The sequence below is a fragment of the Lissotriton vulgaris genome, chromosome 2_1, assembly GCF_964263255.1.
Source record: "Lissotriton vulgaris chromosome 2_1, aLisVul1.2, whole genome shotgun sequence".
Lineage (NCBI taxonomy): Eukaryota > Metazoa > Chordata > Amphibia > Caudata > Salamandridae > Lissotriton > Lissotriton vulgaris.
In genome coordinates this window covers 2,023,827,987-2,023,842,295 of record NC_141687.1, presented here as the reverse complement: position 1 = coordinate 2,023,842,295, position 14,309 = coordinate 2,023,827,987, and the positions used below count along the sequence as shown (strand labels likewise).

The 14,309-nt window shown below is 41.4% G+C and overlaps 1 protein-coding gene across 1 annotated transcript in view; it reads left to right on the top strand.

Moving 5' to 3' along the window:
* The window catches only part of LOC147733673 (transient receptor potential cation channel subfamily M member 7-like), a 1,613,265-nt gene that overhangs the window by 1,427,837 nt on the left and 171,119 nt on the right, over positions 1-14,309 (top strand). The window contains exons 30-33 of the mRNA XM_086958251.1: positions 569-609; positions 2,730-2,755; positions 5,945-5,995; positions 6,088-6,153. Coding sequence (XP_086814377.1) covers positions 569-609; positions 2,730-2,755; positions 5,945-5,995; positions 6,088-6,153 — 184 coding nt within the window. The remainder of the gene's footprint in view (positions 1-568; positions 610-2,729; positions 2,756-5,944; positions 5,996-6,087; positions 6,154-14,309) is intronic.

Genomic DNA, 14,309 nt, shown 5'->3' with positions numbered 1-14,309 from the left:
CTGAATGTGGACTAAAAGCAGATAGGCAAACTTAACGTTTTAAAAATGGAGTCCTACTTTGGAAGTTTTCAACAAAACTCAACCTGTAATAATGCTCCATGGCCCGCCTTTCACCTCAGTCGCTGAAAGCAAGCATTATGAGTCTGAATCCAACTGTAATAACTTATTACAGTTGAGCAGCTACATAATTCTGTTATACACAACACTTGAAACACCATAAGTCACCTGTAACATGGAAATTAGTGACAGGCTGTTATACTGCGATAGCTGGTTCTCTTGTATTATACATTCCTACACATACTACTACTGCAGTTACAGCACGTATGATATGGAAAGCTCGCATCCAACAATGTCAGTGGTAGGGTTGTATTTACATTATTCTGTTGAATTCAGTGGATCATGGGACAGTATTTAGACTGTAGTGATGGAATGGAGGTGACCAAGTAGGTCTCTCTGACTGCTGCATCGTACACGACTTACCATTCTCAACATACAGTGATAAATGACTCTATGCTGATTATTATAACATGTTATTTCTTAGTCCTTAATATGTTTATTTGTATTCAAGGATTTGAGGCACAGTCGATCATCTGCAGATAACAGTAAGATGTGAGTAATATTGACTTTAAACCTGTTCCGAAATAAGAACAAATCTGATTTCTTTTAAGCAAAAAAGTTATCAATATTCCCCCTCCATTCTATGCATGAATACCACTGTGAGAGTATCATAATGCATACGTGCTTTTTACTGTTAGTGCTGTTTACACAACTCTGGGTTCACTCTTCTTTAAGGTCCAGGGATTCACAATGTGCAAAAGACATGCTGTAAAATATCTATAATCCCCAGAAATTGTAAATTTTGAGGGTGCAACAGAATTTCAAAAATAGGATAAGTAGCACATATGTGTTGTGAATATATTTTTTTGATTGCATTGAGCCTGCCCAATTTGTTTATTTAGGCTGATCTTTAACTTGACCTATTCCATTGGTAAACTAGTAGTGCCCGATATAAAAAGCTCTTTTAAACCAGTTATAAAATGTACTTATTGTCGAGATTTCCTACATTTTCAATAGGCGCGCGAGTCATAAAAATGCTAGTGTTCTCCTGCAAATTCCTGGGAGTTATTATCCAAATCTATTTTCACATTTATATTTTCTTTTTCCGCAGAGAGAAAATATTACTCCTTTTTAAAAAAACCCTGTTATTTGGAGATGCTCCCTTCGCTCTACCACCCTGAAAAAATAGTTACCCTTGCGTTATTCGGGGGAACTTTGCAAGTGTTTGGAGACTGGGAATAGCAGCGCAAACATTCCAGTTTGTGGGTGCGTCATGCGTTTTGCTTGGGCACCCCTCAAAATCCCCTGACAGCAGACAATTCTACGACATTGACAGACTTTCGCCATTTTAAATGCATTTTTGATCTTGAAGTTTCTCTTATTTTCTGAAATGATGTGTGAAATTTAGAATTATAAATTCGTTTATGTGCACACAAATCTCACAAAGCTGTGCAAAAGCCTTTCTTGGCTCTGTCCTATATGTAAAATGTCACAATTCCGTGGCGGCAGATTACATTTTCTCACCTCATGCCAAATGCAGTTTAGTCCTAAGCGTTTCTTTGGGAGAGGTGACATGTTTCCTACACATGATGGTTGGATGGCCGTCTCGTCCTGTGCGCAAAGGTTCCCCTTCACCAGATAAATTTGCTTTCTGTTAGGGGTGCAAGGGTGTGTTTTCTGAACTCTGTTCGCCTGCAAGCTTCACGCTGCTGCTGCTTCTTGGATGGGGTGAACTGCAGACTTTAACTTTATGCACAATATTGTAAAATCTACAATATGTCCACATAAAATGTACGGTGTGCTGTTTAGAAGAGTCCAAATTATCCTTAACTCCGTCACATGCGAGTTCCTGTAACTGTGTAACACATCTGAACCAGGTACAAGTACTGTTGTGTTATTACCTTAAGATAGGAATAAAAAAACATTACAAGTGCAATGTTCAAAATAAGAAGCATATTGGGGTCACATGTACTAATGTGTCCCATTACTGCTTACAAAAGTACCTGTTTAAACTACACACTCAACTGATGGGTACACATCTCTATTTGATATGTAGCGAATGGATTGTTGACATAAAAAAACAGCTGTGGTGCTGCTAAGGGTACAGGGTCACTGCCATAGTTGTGGTACCCGTTTCAGTACTAGTATAGGGTGCTTGATTCAGGATGGAGATGTATTGGCAGAGCTGGGAGGGGGGCCACGTGCTTCAGTATCTGGACTGAGGTGCATAGGAAGAGCTCCTGTACTGGGAAGAGCGTGTTCATTAAAAATATTCTTCTTAGTGCATTTTTCTCAACTGGTAACTTGACACTTACTCAAACTAGATCTAAATATGTTAAAAAGCTCTTCTACACTTGGAATATAGCATTAGAGCAGCTACGCTGTTCCTGTAATTCAAGGATCAGCTGAGGAATAGTATGTCTCTTGGCCTGGGATATGTTGTTGATCCATAGCTCTTAAGGAGAAGGATGAATACATTCTCTTACAGCGCCTTGACACCTTTGGGTATTAGTGCGCTCTACAAGTCCTATCCTATCCTATCCTTTCCAGTTTTTATTATGCCGAGCCGTAGTTTCATTACCATCAATGCCAGGAAGCCTAACATAACGGGAGTAAAAACTGTCTTCTGTGATTTGTTTACGTTTTATCCTTTACTTTATTTATTGTCACAGGCATCATGAAGACAAAAGATTTACCGGTAAGTGTGGAATAAATGCTTCAATAACAAATTTGAGAAATTGTATCTAACTTCTTTTATAAATAAATGTTATGTACCTCTTGGTATTTCTTTTGGTGAATGAATATTTGAATAGTCTGAGTACAGAACATTACTTCTTATTTTTAGCCTTCGGCTTAACAGAGCATGTGTGGAATCTTCTTTTAAGGTTAGCTGTGGTCTTTGTAAAACGCTTTAGCTTTGCTGGTGATCATATTCCTTGAGACGTAACACAATTATTAGGTATCAATCTCTGACCAAGTTTTTCGGTCACAACTTTGACTCATTATCGCCTTGATTACGAGTTGGGAGGGTAATTCCTCATGGGTTGGAATTACGAGGTGAGTGTTACATAATGTATCCGAGAATTATTACATGTAAATAACTCAACCCAAGGTAAATTTCGGCATGTCAAACCTGACGAAATTTAATGGGTGGAAACCATATAGTATTTATCATATCATGTGGATTTTGATGCATTAAACACCAAAATCCACATGTAATTCCGTAAAAACTCATAATAGGTGGGATTATTGCATCTGATAAATATAATACTTTTTGATATCATCATTTATTAGGTGCGAAAAAAAATTGCACCTCAACTAGTAATCAAGACCTTAGTGTTTCCTCTTATTACCTATGCTGTAGCATAGCGTTAATTTCACAAGTTCAAACCATCTATTTTTCAATTGTAGGCCACTGTGCCTTTAATAGTGAGTTAAAATTCCAAATCTTGGTCCGCTGAGAGTCATGTGCAAGGGGATGTGAGGTTTCGGCCTACTGGATCACGTAGATAGCGATGGGTTTTTAGTCTCCTTTACACTTTTTGATGAAAGATTTTTGTTCATGCTATCACCTTGTATCCCCGCATTCAATTTTCATATTTTTTGTATTTTACCTAAACCATTTGTTCCTCTTTTAATTCGATTTGGAACACTTCATTTCACTGTTTCTTGTTTGCTTGGATCTACTTTCTTAATTTGTTAATTGTAGTGTTATTTTGTTTAGTTGTTGTACAGTTACCACATGCAATTTCTCATTTACCAATGGTTCTTTAATAAACTTTGCCCAGTAGGAAAACCAGCCTTCATGTATAATTTGAAGTATTTTTAACAATTTTTTTTTGCCTTCTTTCTATTCTTCTTTCTTTCTTCCTTTCGTTTCTTCTTCCTTGCTCATTCTGTCATTTCCTTTCCTTCTGTTTATTATTCTTTCTTTCTTCCTTTCGTTCTTTAATTCCTTCTTTACTTTTCCTGCTTTCTTTCTTTCCTTTTTCATTCATTTCTTCTTTCTTGCTTTCCTTTCTATTTCATTCTTTCAATGCTTTGTTCCTGATTTCTTGCTTTCTTTCTTTCTTTCATTCCTGATTTTCGTCTCTTTTTTCTTCCATTCCTTCTTTCCTGCTTTCTTTCTCTCTTTCCTTCTTTCTTCTCCTGCCTACTTTTTCTTTCTTTCCTTCCGTCTTTCATTCCTTCTTTCTTGGTTTATTCCTTCTTACTTGGTTTCACTCTTTCTTCCAGTGCTTGTTTTGCAAGTGTCTGCACAGAATTCACTCGTTCTCAGTGAATTTAATGGAGAATTGTATTTCTGATATTTCATCTCATTCGTCATATTGCTTACTACACACAATTCACCTAACCATTACTCTGCATTTCTTTTAACTAATAATCAACTAACTACTGCAATTGTGTACATTACCACATATGTTACAAGTTCTTGGAGTTGTTATACAACCAAGAAGCAGTGGATACTGTCTGCATAATTAACAGGAACATAATTCTAAAGAGGTTATGAATTACATACAGTCCACTACTTCTTTATTCCGATGCCCTCGTTTAGTCTTTTAATTCCTATTGCTTTTTGAAAGTTGAATAGTACATATACTACAGAACATTTGGTCTTGTGGGTTATGTAATTACCAGAACCCCACAATAACATCCCGAACTTGTAACCCATTACCACTCATTATTTAATTTATTAAAAGGTCAACATGCAGCAGGCATTTTTCTTGGTTCAGACTTCACTTGAAATTGTGTGTATAACCATATTTACCAATGTTCCTAAGTAATATCTCAGCGGTTGTCTTTTATTTTTTCTGACCATGATCACCTGATGGCCCATTGCTTCCTTTATTTCAACAAACGTAACCGTGTTTTTTCTAAACTACAATTCCTTTATTCACACTTTCGTGTTTTAACAAAAGGATTATTTTTTCAGTTTATAGTCATGATTTTGTTTTCCCCATTTTAAACCAGACTAACAGTACCACAGTGCAAAGAGAATTATTAAACTAGATTAAATAGTCCGACCTAATATGGGAGAACTTGAGACTTGCGCCTCTGAAGGACCATGACAGTTAAATAAAGTTTCTCTATGACGTTTACGAAGGGAGTGAGAGATTTGTTTGTGTTTTTGTTGAAATGAATGTGCATTTTAGGAAAACAAACTGTAGGCCTCTATAATGAATAAGTACATGTCATCAAAGCATTACACCAACCCATGTAGGATTACAGAAAAATACTTCACTTTAAGTAACTGGTTTTGTAGAGTCCATATTATTGGTGACTTGTCATTCAGTAATTTAGATTCATTCTTGGCTGTAGTTTCTAATATTTATCCACTGAACACTAAGGCACGTCTGGACTCAATATTTTCTCTATGCAGTTACATCTTTATATCCGTCACAAATGACTAAATCAGTTGTTGAAATTGTGAGAATGTGTCGTATATTACCCACAAAATATCTTCCAAATTAGCCTAGTCAGTCTTTGACAGTATAATTTTCCTTTCATTATAACGTTTTTGTTGATTGTCTTTTTAGCTTAAAATATTCTGAATTAATTCAGAAGATTGATAACTCAGACAGTGAGCACTTCTATTGTATCATGGAAGAAATTAAAATTTACTGAATAGATTCCAGAATAGCACGGGGTCAGGAACCATCCTAGAAGGAGTCGATGAATTTGTTGTAGTGGGATGAACATTACATTTGTGTGAGTGTCTCAAACATAAAATCCCAGTTTTTACATACATACACCCTTTGCTTATCTGCTTACAAATGCCTATTCAAAAGCAAAAAGAGGATCTTCATATAGAAAAAAAACCGTTTTGCTTAGATTTTTTTTTGTGACGCTGAAGTGTGAGCCTACAAAACCGCTTTTATTTTTCCAGAGACAGAGTCACCTTTCAAACCAATCATGGACATAACGTTTTACTACACTGGTGAGTAAACTGATCAGTAATTTGTGTTATGGCAGAGTCCTTTATTTTAAATAGTTTCAACTATAATTAACAGGTATTTCCCTTTTATGCAGCTATTGAAAGAAACAATTTGATGAGGTTGTCCCAGAGTATTCCCTTTACTCCTGTGCCCCCCAGAGGTAAGTAACATGGTGTCTAACAATCCTATTTCTATAAAGCCTCTGGGTGAATTTATGCAAAATGTAACGCCCATCATGAGGGCAATACAGCCTTGGTGTATTGTGGGAGATTCAATTCATACACGTGCTATAACCCTGGGCGTAATTCGCGAAGTAGAGCTACGCGAAGCTACATAAAGTGCACTTCGCGCTACTCGTAGCACTACGTGAACTGCTTAGTACCCTGTTCACAATGATTGCACAGTGCCGGATGCTTGTCCGCACTGTGCAATCATTGAAAACGGCATTTTGCACAGTGCGAGATGTCTTTTACTGCCCCTCAAGTAGATTTTTACTCGAGCGGCAGCTTTCTCAACGCGGACTGGTAGTTTCTCATCACGAGCATACGCGACCACTCGCAATGAGAAACCTGACCTCCCAGCCTTGAGAAGCTGCCCGGGAAGTTTATTTTCCACGCTCGCGATCAGCAACTTGATGTTGCTGATCGCGAACAAGGAAAAAAGTCTCGCCTGGATGTCATTTTGCTTGCTCGCGGTTGCCAATTTGACGTTGAGGACCGCAAGCAAGCAAAATGTTGACTGCTGCACTACGCTACGCGTGTTTGCACTGTGCTACGTGCAATTCGCGTAGTGCAAAGTAGCGCAAACTTTGCAAACTATGCAAGTGTAGCTTAGTGCTTTGCCCAGGGTTACTATTGACATGAATTCCTGAAAATGTATCTCTACTTAACATGGATGAAATAAAAAGTGTAACATAGTAAATATGTCTGGAATATGTACTTCTGTACATAGGTAAATGCCCATAAAATGTATATGATACACGGAACGGACAGCAAGATTTAAAAAAATGTATGTTAGAAATGGAATTTCTGGTTGGCTAAGGCTTGCGCCAAAGCTATGCAGAAACCACCACTCTAGTCAGGGCAAGGGAGTTGCACGCGGAAGATAACCCCCGCTCACCCCCTCGGTAGCTTGGCACGAGCAGTCAGGCTTATCTCAGAGGCAATGTGTAAAGCGTTTGCGCAACACACACACACAGTAGCAACAAACTAGGTACACTACAAAAGAAACTACAAACAAGGTTATATAAAATATAGCCTTTGTATTACCATAAACACATTAGAAACCTAATCACACATTTACACTGTGCCAACTGGCACAGGCAATATTCACAGGGGATTATATACAGGACCAGGCCAACCGGGCCACGGTCAGAACCATCAGAACAGGTAAGTAAATGTAGAACACAACCAGTAACTACTGGTACCATAATGACCTCAGCATTATCACATTGGCAGTAGACCCCATCTTGAAATATCATAACATGACATTAGGTAATAAATCACATTCGGCCCAAACCTCATTAGTATAAACACATTAGGCACTAGGCCTTACCAGCATGAGACAGTATACCTAAACATCCTAAACATAAACACATTATGTCATAGGCATCACAAGCGTAAGTCACATTAGACAAAAATTAGGACATATAAATCACATTAGGGGATAAGCATCACCAGCATAAACCCAGTATACCCCAATCACACCCTGACATGACCCCCAGGCCAACCGGCCTTTTCTTGGGCTTCAGTGCCCTATGTCCCAAATGTCCTGGCGGCTGCCAATGCAGCAGAATCCCAAAAGTGCGTAATTGCGTAGGCCTAAACGTAGCACCTGCCACTAATTGCGGTGCAGCTGTGCAGGCAAAAATGTGGGTACTGCATAAACAGCGCTGGGCTCTGGGGTGCACTCACCCCTCCTCTAGCCAAAAATCACTGGCCCCCTCGTGGCAGCTGCTTGCTATCTCGCAGTGCAGCTGGAAATGCTGCTGGCACCACTGTGCTGTGTGAGCCCCACTGGGACTCTGTAACTAACTTGCGCAACGTTGCAGCTACCCACTGTCTGGTGGGGCAGCTGGGGAAAATGGCCCTGGCCCTACACGGGCTGTTGGAGCCACTCTCTGGGACTCTCAGCCAAAAAGTGCCCCCTTGATGCAGCTGCCCGCAACTGCGGCACAGCTGTGAAAAACAGCAAAAGATAGGGGGAGCATTTTGAGTGCTCCCAACTCAGCCCACACTCACCAGGACTACTCTGCAGCAGGATTCATCCGGTCTCCAGGCTGGTGCAGCACACACGGTGCTCTCCCTTCACCACGGGAGTCCCGCGAGGCTCAGCTGCCTTCCCTCTGCTCTCTTCACCTTGAACCCCGGGAGGCGGTGTAGGCTCCCGCCCTCCTTCCTCCACACAGCCTGGGACCCCTCCTGGGACCCGGGACTTTGATGTGGAGCCCGCGAGGCTCCGGGCTTCCTCCTGCGCCCGTCCCAGCACGGGGTGGGCTCCCGCCTGGGTCTTCTGGTTCGGCGCATCTCTTCCTGGTGTGCATGGAGGCGGGGTAGACTCCCGCTCTTCGGTATGACTCTGCCTCGCTCTTCTCTAGATCACATGGGCACGGGGTAGGCTCCCGTCCGCTTCCTTCCGCTTGTGGAGCGCCCCTCCCACAAACAGGCAGCTCTGCCTGGCTTCCAGGTCACCGCGCGATCGCGGCGGCCGTCTCTTCTCTCCTGCTTCTCTTTCGGTGGTGGCAATACGGCGTAGGCTCCCGTTTGCATAAAGACACTTGTAGTGTGGGCAACCGCCCAAATGCATGCAACGCGGGGTGGGCACCCGCTGTTGAAGTATGCCAAAAATGTTGAAAACGCGGAATGGCCACCCACTCCCACCGGCAGCTCGGGGGAATCCCCACGTCTGATTTCCCTTGATAATCACTGCAGCAGCGCACTGCTTCCTTAGGGTAATTACAATAAAAGCGCACACAGGGCGCTAGGAAGCAGGCAATAATAAGGAGTCCTTGGTGCTGGGGAGACCACAGCAGGCTGCCCCCAGGCAGGCCAGCACGCAGGGATCCCCAAGAAGCTGCAGTTGGGTCCCGTGGCGGTCCCTCCTGGCAGAGGGTCCCTTCCAAGTCAGCACAAGCACAGAGCAACTTCATGGGGTCACAGTCCCTGCATTTATACCACATTTTTCTTTGTCTGTGGTACAGGGCATGGGGGAACCAGATGCAACTTGTTCAGGGGGGAATTGGAGCACTTTATTCTCCAAGCTCCTCTTCCCCTTTGTCAGGTGGGGGCTAGGTGATCAGACACACCACAGGGGGTTAAGCCTGCAGTGTACAGGGCAGGCACACTCCTATACAGGGTCAGGGGATTACTCCTCCCACTACTCCAAATGTAGATGTCCCATTCAGCCTAGTGCTGACTCACCCTTCCTCTCCTGGAGCCACACACACCTCACCAGCCCCTGTCACTCAAAAGCCAGACATGCAATTCACATCAGGCAGGCAGACACATAGCACACAGAAATGCCAACTTCTAAAAGTGGCATTTCTAAAATAGTTCTAATAAATCTGCTCATACCTTTGCGTAGCATTTATTATCACTATTCCAAACATATCACACTTGACCACGCTGCACCTCTCATATCCGGGATTACCACTGAAACACTTAACAGGGAATCCCCAATTCATTCCTATGGGAGGGCAGCCCCACAGTAGTGATAAACAAAAATGGCTTTGTCACTACCAGGACATGTCACACACTTAAGGTACATGTCCTATCTTTTACCTACAATGCACCCTGCCCATATATCTACCGAGGGCCTACATTAGGGGTGACTAACATGTAGTAAAAGGCGGGTCACGGACATGACAAACACTTTAGGTGCCACGTCACAGCAGCAGTAACACTACGCGCACAGGCCTTGCAATGGCCTGAGATAGGTTTGCAAGGCAACTTTGGTGTGTGGCGCAGTCAGCGCTTCAAGCCCACCAGTAGCATGTAATTTACCAGCCCTAGGTATATGGGATACCACTTTTCAAGGGGCTGACAGGTAAATTAAATAGGCCAAAACAGGTGTAGACCAATCTTACCATATTTAACACAGAGAGCGCAGGCACTTTACACTGGACACCAGTGCTAAAGTGCCCAGAGGCCTTAAACCACCAACACCATGTCAGAAAAAGGGCTAGGAGTAAGGCAAAATCTTTAGGGATGACCCTGCAAAAAGGGTCAAGTCCAACAATGTATAATTTTGTATACCACATATTTCTCTGGGTAAATGGAGTGACTGGGAGAAGGGAAACCAGAAAATGATTACAGTGTCAAGTTAAATTAATTCAAAATGTTGAATAAAAAAATCTGTGATAATGCCATGTTGAGGTTGTGTCTGCTATTAGTGAAAAGAATGTTGGATCAGTCTGTTTACAGAATGGAGGTAATTTCATATACTATGTCACTGCTGAGATTGTGTATATGGATAGTGTGGACACAAATTCTGTCTTGACCTCTTTTTAATCTCAAACAGCAATGGAACAATAGATACAGCCTCACCCACAGATTCTAGGACAATTCAATGACATGTAGGTTATTATCGTGACCCATATATGGAGCTACAGATTGGCTATTGAAGCAGCATGCCATGCCCTTATTCCTTGGGAGAATACCTACCACTGCACTTGGGACTTAAGTCTTAATACATGCTTGTGTCTGCTTCAAATGGAAGAGCGTGAGAGCTCAAGATACATTTTTTTTAATTGTATGCTGAAGTTTAAGCCATGATTGGATAACTTTAATGACTAGCTCTCTATCACACTATTTATTGTAGAGTTTATCATCTTGATTAATATCTGCCTAGTGAGTAAGGTACACTTTGCAGACTCATATAATACTTTAAGTCCTTATTATAAGCTGTGTGGAATTATGTGTGGAGATTCCTAGTGAGCAGAATTACTGTTATCGGCCAGTACATTTGAATTGAATCCCGCCTATCAGTTAAATTGGTCAGAATGGGGAATAACTGTGGCAACACAGAATTTCAGTGTGGAATTCAACAGTTTATTTCCTGTTCCAAGGGGTTTAATGCTCCGAATTTACCACCTGCTCTGAACAAGTGGTAAATGGGAGCAGTGACCTCCCTGTGGAGCAGTGTTGGAGGGATGGGTGCTGAGACAGAAGAGAAAGGAATAGTTTTAGCAAGGGTTATAATTGCCTGCTTCTCAGTGTTGAACTTGAACCGGTGGTTGCCGGTGGGGGCACGGCACTTATTTTGGGGGCCAGCTTTCATTTTTCCACATCACATATTTACCAAGTGACTAAAAGAGAAAAGCAAACAGATCGACAGATAGTGGACGAGAAAGATGGCAAAACCGCCACAAAGGAAGAAAGCAGGAACCTACAAGAGCGAGAAAAGGCGCAGGGATATGCCTATGAAAGGCGAGTGTATAAGCTGAAAACGTAATTACCTGTGGTGAAGCCCAACAATAGATGTTGGGTTTAGTTTGTTGATTTTTTATTACATTCGAAACCACGTTTTCTGGGGGGAATTATGCCAGGGTGTATATATAGGAGCAATAAAATCTACTCGAGACCAAGTTTAGCTAAGCGTTAAATTAATAAATTACAGAAATTGAAGCGGAGGGTGGGCAACTTCTGAATTGGATCTTTCACATTCTAGTACATATTGTCATTAGATATACAGCAGTTCAGATTTGGACTCAAAAAGTAGTTCATCCATCACTGAGTAGAAGAGTCGTCAGATTCGCTTCTACTAAACCTATAACTTTGAAACCAAAACTACCTAAAACCTTCATTGAAGTCAATTTTATAGACCCCAGTAATCAGCTGTTCAAATTTTGTTTGTTTTGCAAAGACTCAGGTAGGCTGCTGAAATATTTCTCAGCTGAGGCTAAATGCATTGGCAATAGTTACGATGTTTCAAAAAATGTCAACAAAAACTTTAAAACTCGTTATATCCATGACCGAGACTGCTTATACTATAGTCAACATAATCACAGCATTTGACAATGGTACTAAATATCAGGACTTTATTAGAGGAAGAGTGGGGTTCAGACTTTATCTAAATTAAGGCAGTTGTCTATGGTCAGGTGATCAAACAGCGCAGTCTTCCTCTTCTCCATCAAGAAAATTCCCATAAAGGATCAATATTTTTCAAGCTCAAACCTAGAAGAATAGGAAACCGGAAAAGGGCAGCAGGAAAGTGATTACGATCTCCTTTGTAAATTAGGAGTGCTTTGTAGACAAAAAGACGCTCGCTTCACATCCAGATTAAGAACAGGTTCCTCTGCTTCATCCTTCACATGAGCTGGCCAAGTAAACTACACATAATCCACTTTCACCTTCTCAACAGAATACACCCCATCCCGCTGAGCCTATGGAAATCTGGATTAAGAGAAAGCTCCAGCTGACAAAGATGTGGGGTCCTTGAGTCTAGGTTTCTTCACCAGGCGTGGGCATGTTCTAGACTATACACATACTAGCAGGAGATGGAGGTCACTGATGCCAAAATGACTCGCATGCGTCTCACTCTAGACCCCACGATGCCGTTCCTTAGGAGTGCAAAATGCATACCTAAAATATGTAGAAATGTTACAGCATTGATAACGGGGACAGGGCAAGAGGTAGATTGACAATCACTGGGGGCGCAGCGGGCACTGGCCCGTAAATCCTGGTTAGCAGACCTCATATATTGCTACAAGCAATTGGAAATATATGCTGCGCACCCTCAAGATCATTTGGGGACCCGAAGAGAGTACTTGCTATATAGGAAGCTAAAACAAGGGACTTGATGACCCTCGGTGGGAGAACTGATTATGTACCCTTTGAGACAATAACTCCTTGGGACAATCCTGTCGAACTTATTTTATGCGCTGAAACTGAGTATTTTGCTCCAAAATGATGTTGGCAACCAATAATAATAATAAACAATTTTCCCTCTGCATCATTCCTCGAAATACCTCCTTACCCGGCCCCACTGCCCCACCACTGTTACCTGCACGAACCTGGCTTTTGGCAACAAAGGTTGGTGATACATAGAGAAAAAATGCTCATATGGCCAAATGAAAACCTGTAATACTGCTAGTTTTTGGTGTGCTGCTATCAAACAAATCAAACTATATATATATGGCAAGTATCCATAAACATTGCAGTTTAGATAATCTAGGGTAGTTATCCTTTATAGTGGTTTAATTTGAGGTTCACTGCTTTCTCTTTGCATTAGCACCACCCAGCCTTTTTGAAACCTTCTTATGGCTAAAGAGTGAATGAGTGTTCTTATGGAAGAGCCCATTTTTAGATTAGGTACCCAAAAAGATTAAAGGATCGCCAATTGTCTCTTAAGATTTACAAGAATATAAAATCCTCAGATGCCACAGAAATTTTAAAGCTGCGCTTGCGATTTAATAGCCAGAGAGAATAAAGTACTGTGATAAAGCAGGGTGAGTGAAGATGGTAATCGTCAACTCAGCGTGATGATGATATGATGGCCTTTGATTTTTGTTGTCGGATGGGTACAAGAAAGGACTATCCTGTCGTGCAAAGAGCTAACCACTGTTATGCCACCATTTTCCAGGTAACTACCTCTCATGCAGCTATACCTCAACTTGGCTTTATTATCCTGACTACTACAGCTTGAAGCCATGTTTTCCTACAATTATAGACACATCTCTTTAAAAAGTTGCACTCATGGGGACATGTAAGCAAAGTTAATTTGAAACCATTAAATTGACATGCTGTTTATTTTAATAGCATTAATGATGGAAAGGTCCAAACTGTTCCATTTCTAGACAAATTGTTAGAGTGCTGCCAGTCTTGTAAAATTCACTGTATGCAATAAAGAAAGGGACACATTTTGGTACACAGATGCCTAACTGTGTTCCTCTTGGTAAACAAAAGCAAAGTCATTGATCTTGAAATGCCTGAGGGGGGGGTAAACATGATCTAACATTTGTCTCACTGTAAAAAGCTGTGTTTACTCTTCTTAAAGATCTCTGTTATCATTATATATTTTCTGGTGAGGTTATAACCTAGATGTTCACCATTGGCATGGCCTAAGTCCTCTATATCAAACACTCTATCTTTTTTTCGAATCCTTTGCTACATAAGTAGCTTTTCCTCCTAAATGAACAACTGACTGTTTCATTTCCACATACATATTCTCAAATAGTGAGGCGACCTAAGCTAATTTTGTCACCTCTATTTCTTACATGATGTTGGAAGTAATTGAACAGTTGGGGCGGGGAGGGGGCCGGGATAAAGCCAGGCGGCCTGATCTGCTGCTACGGGAAAGGGAAACGAGCTTCAGATC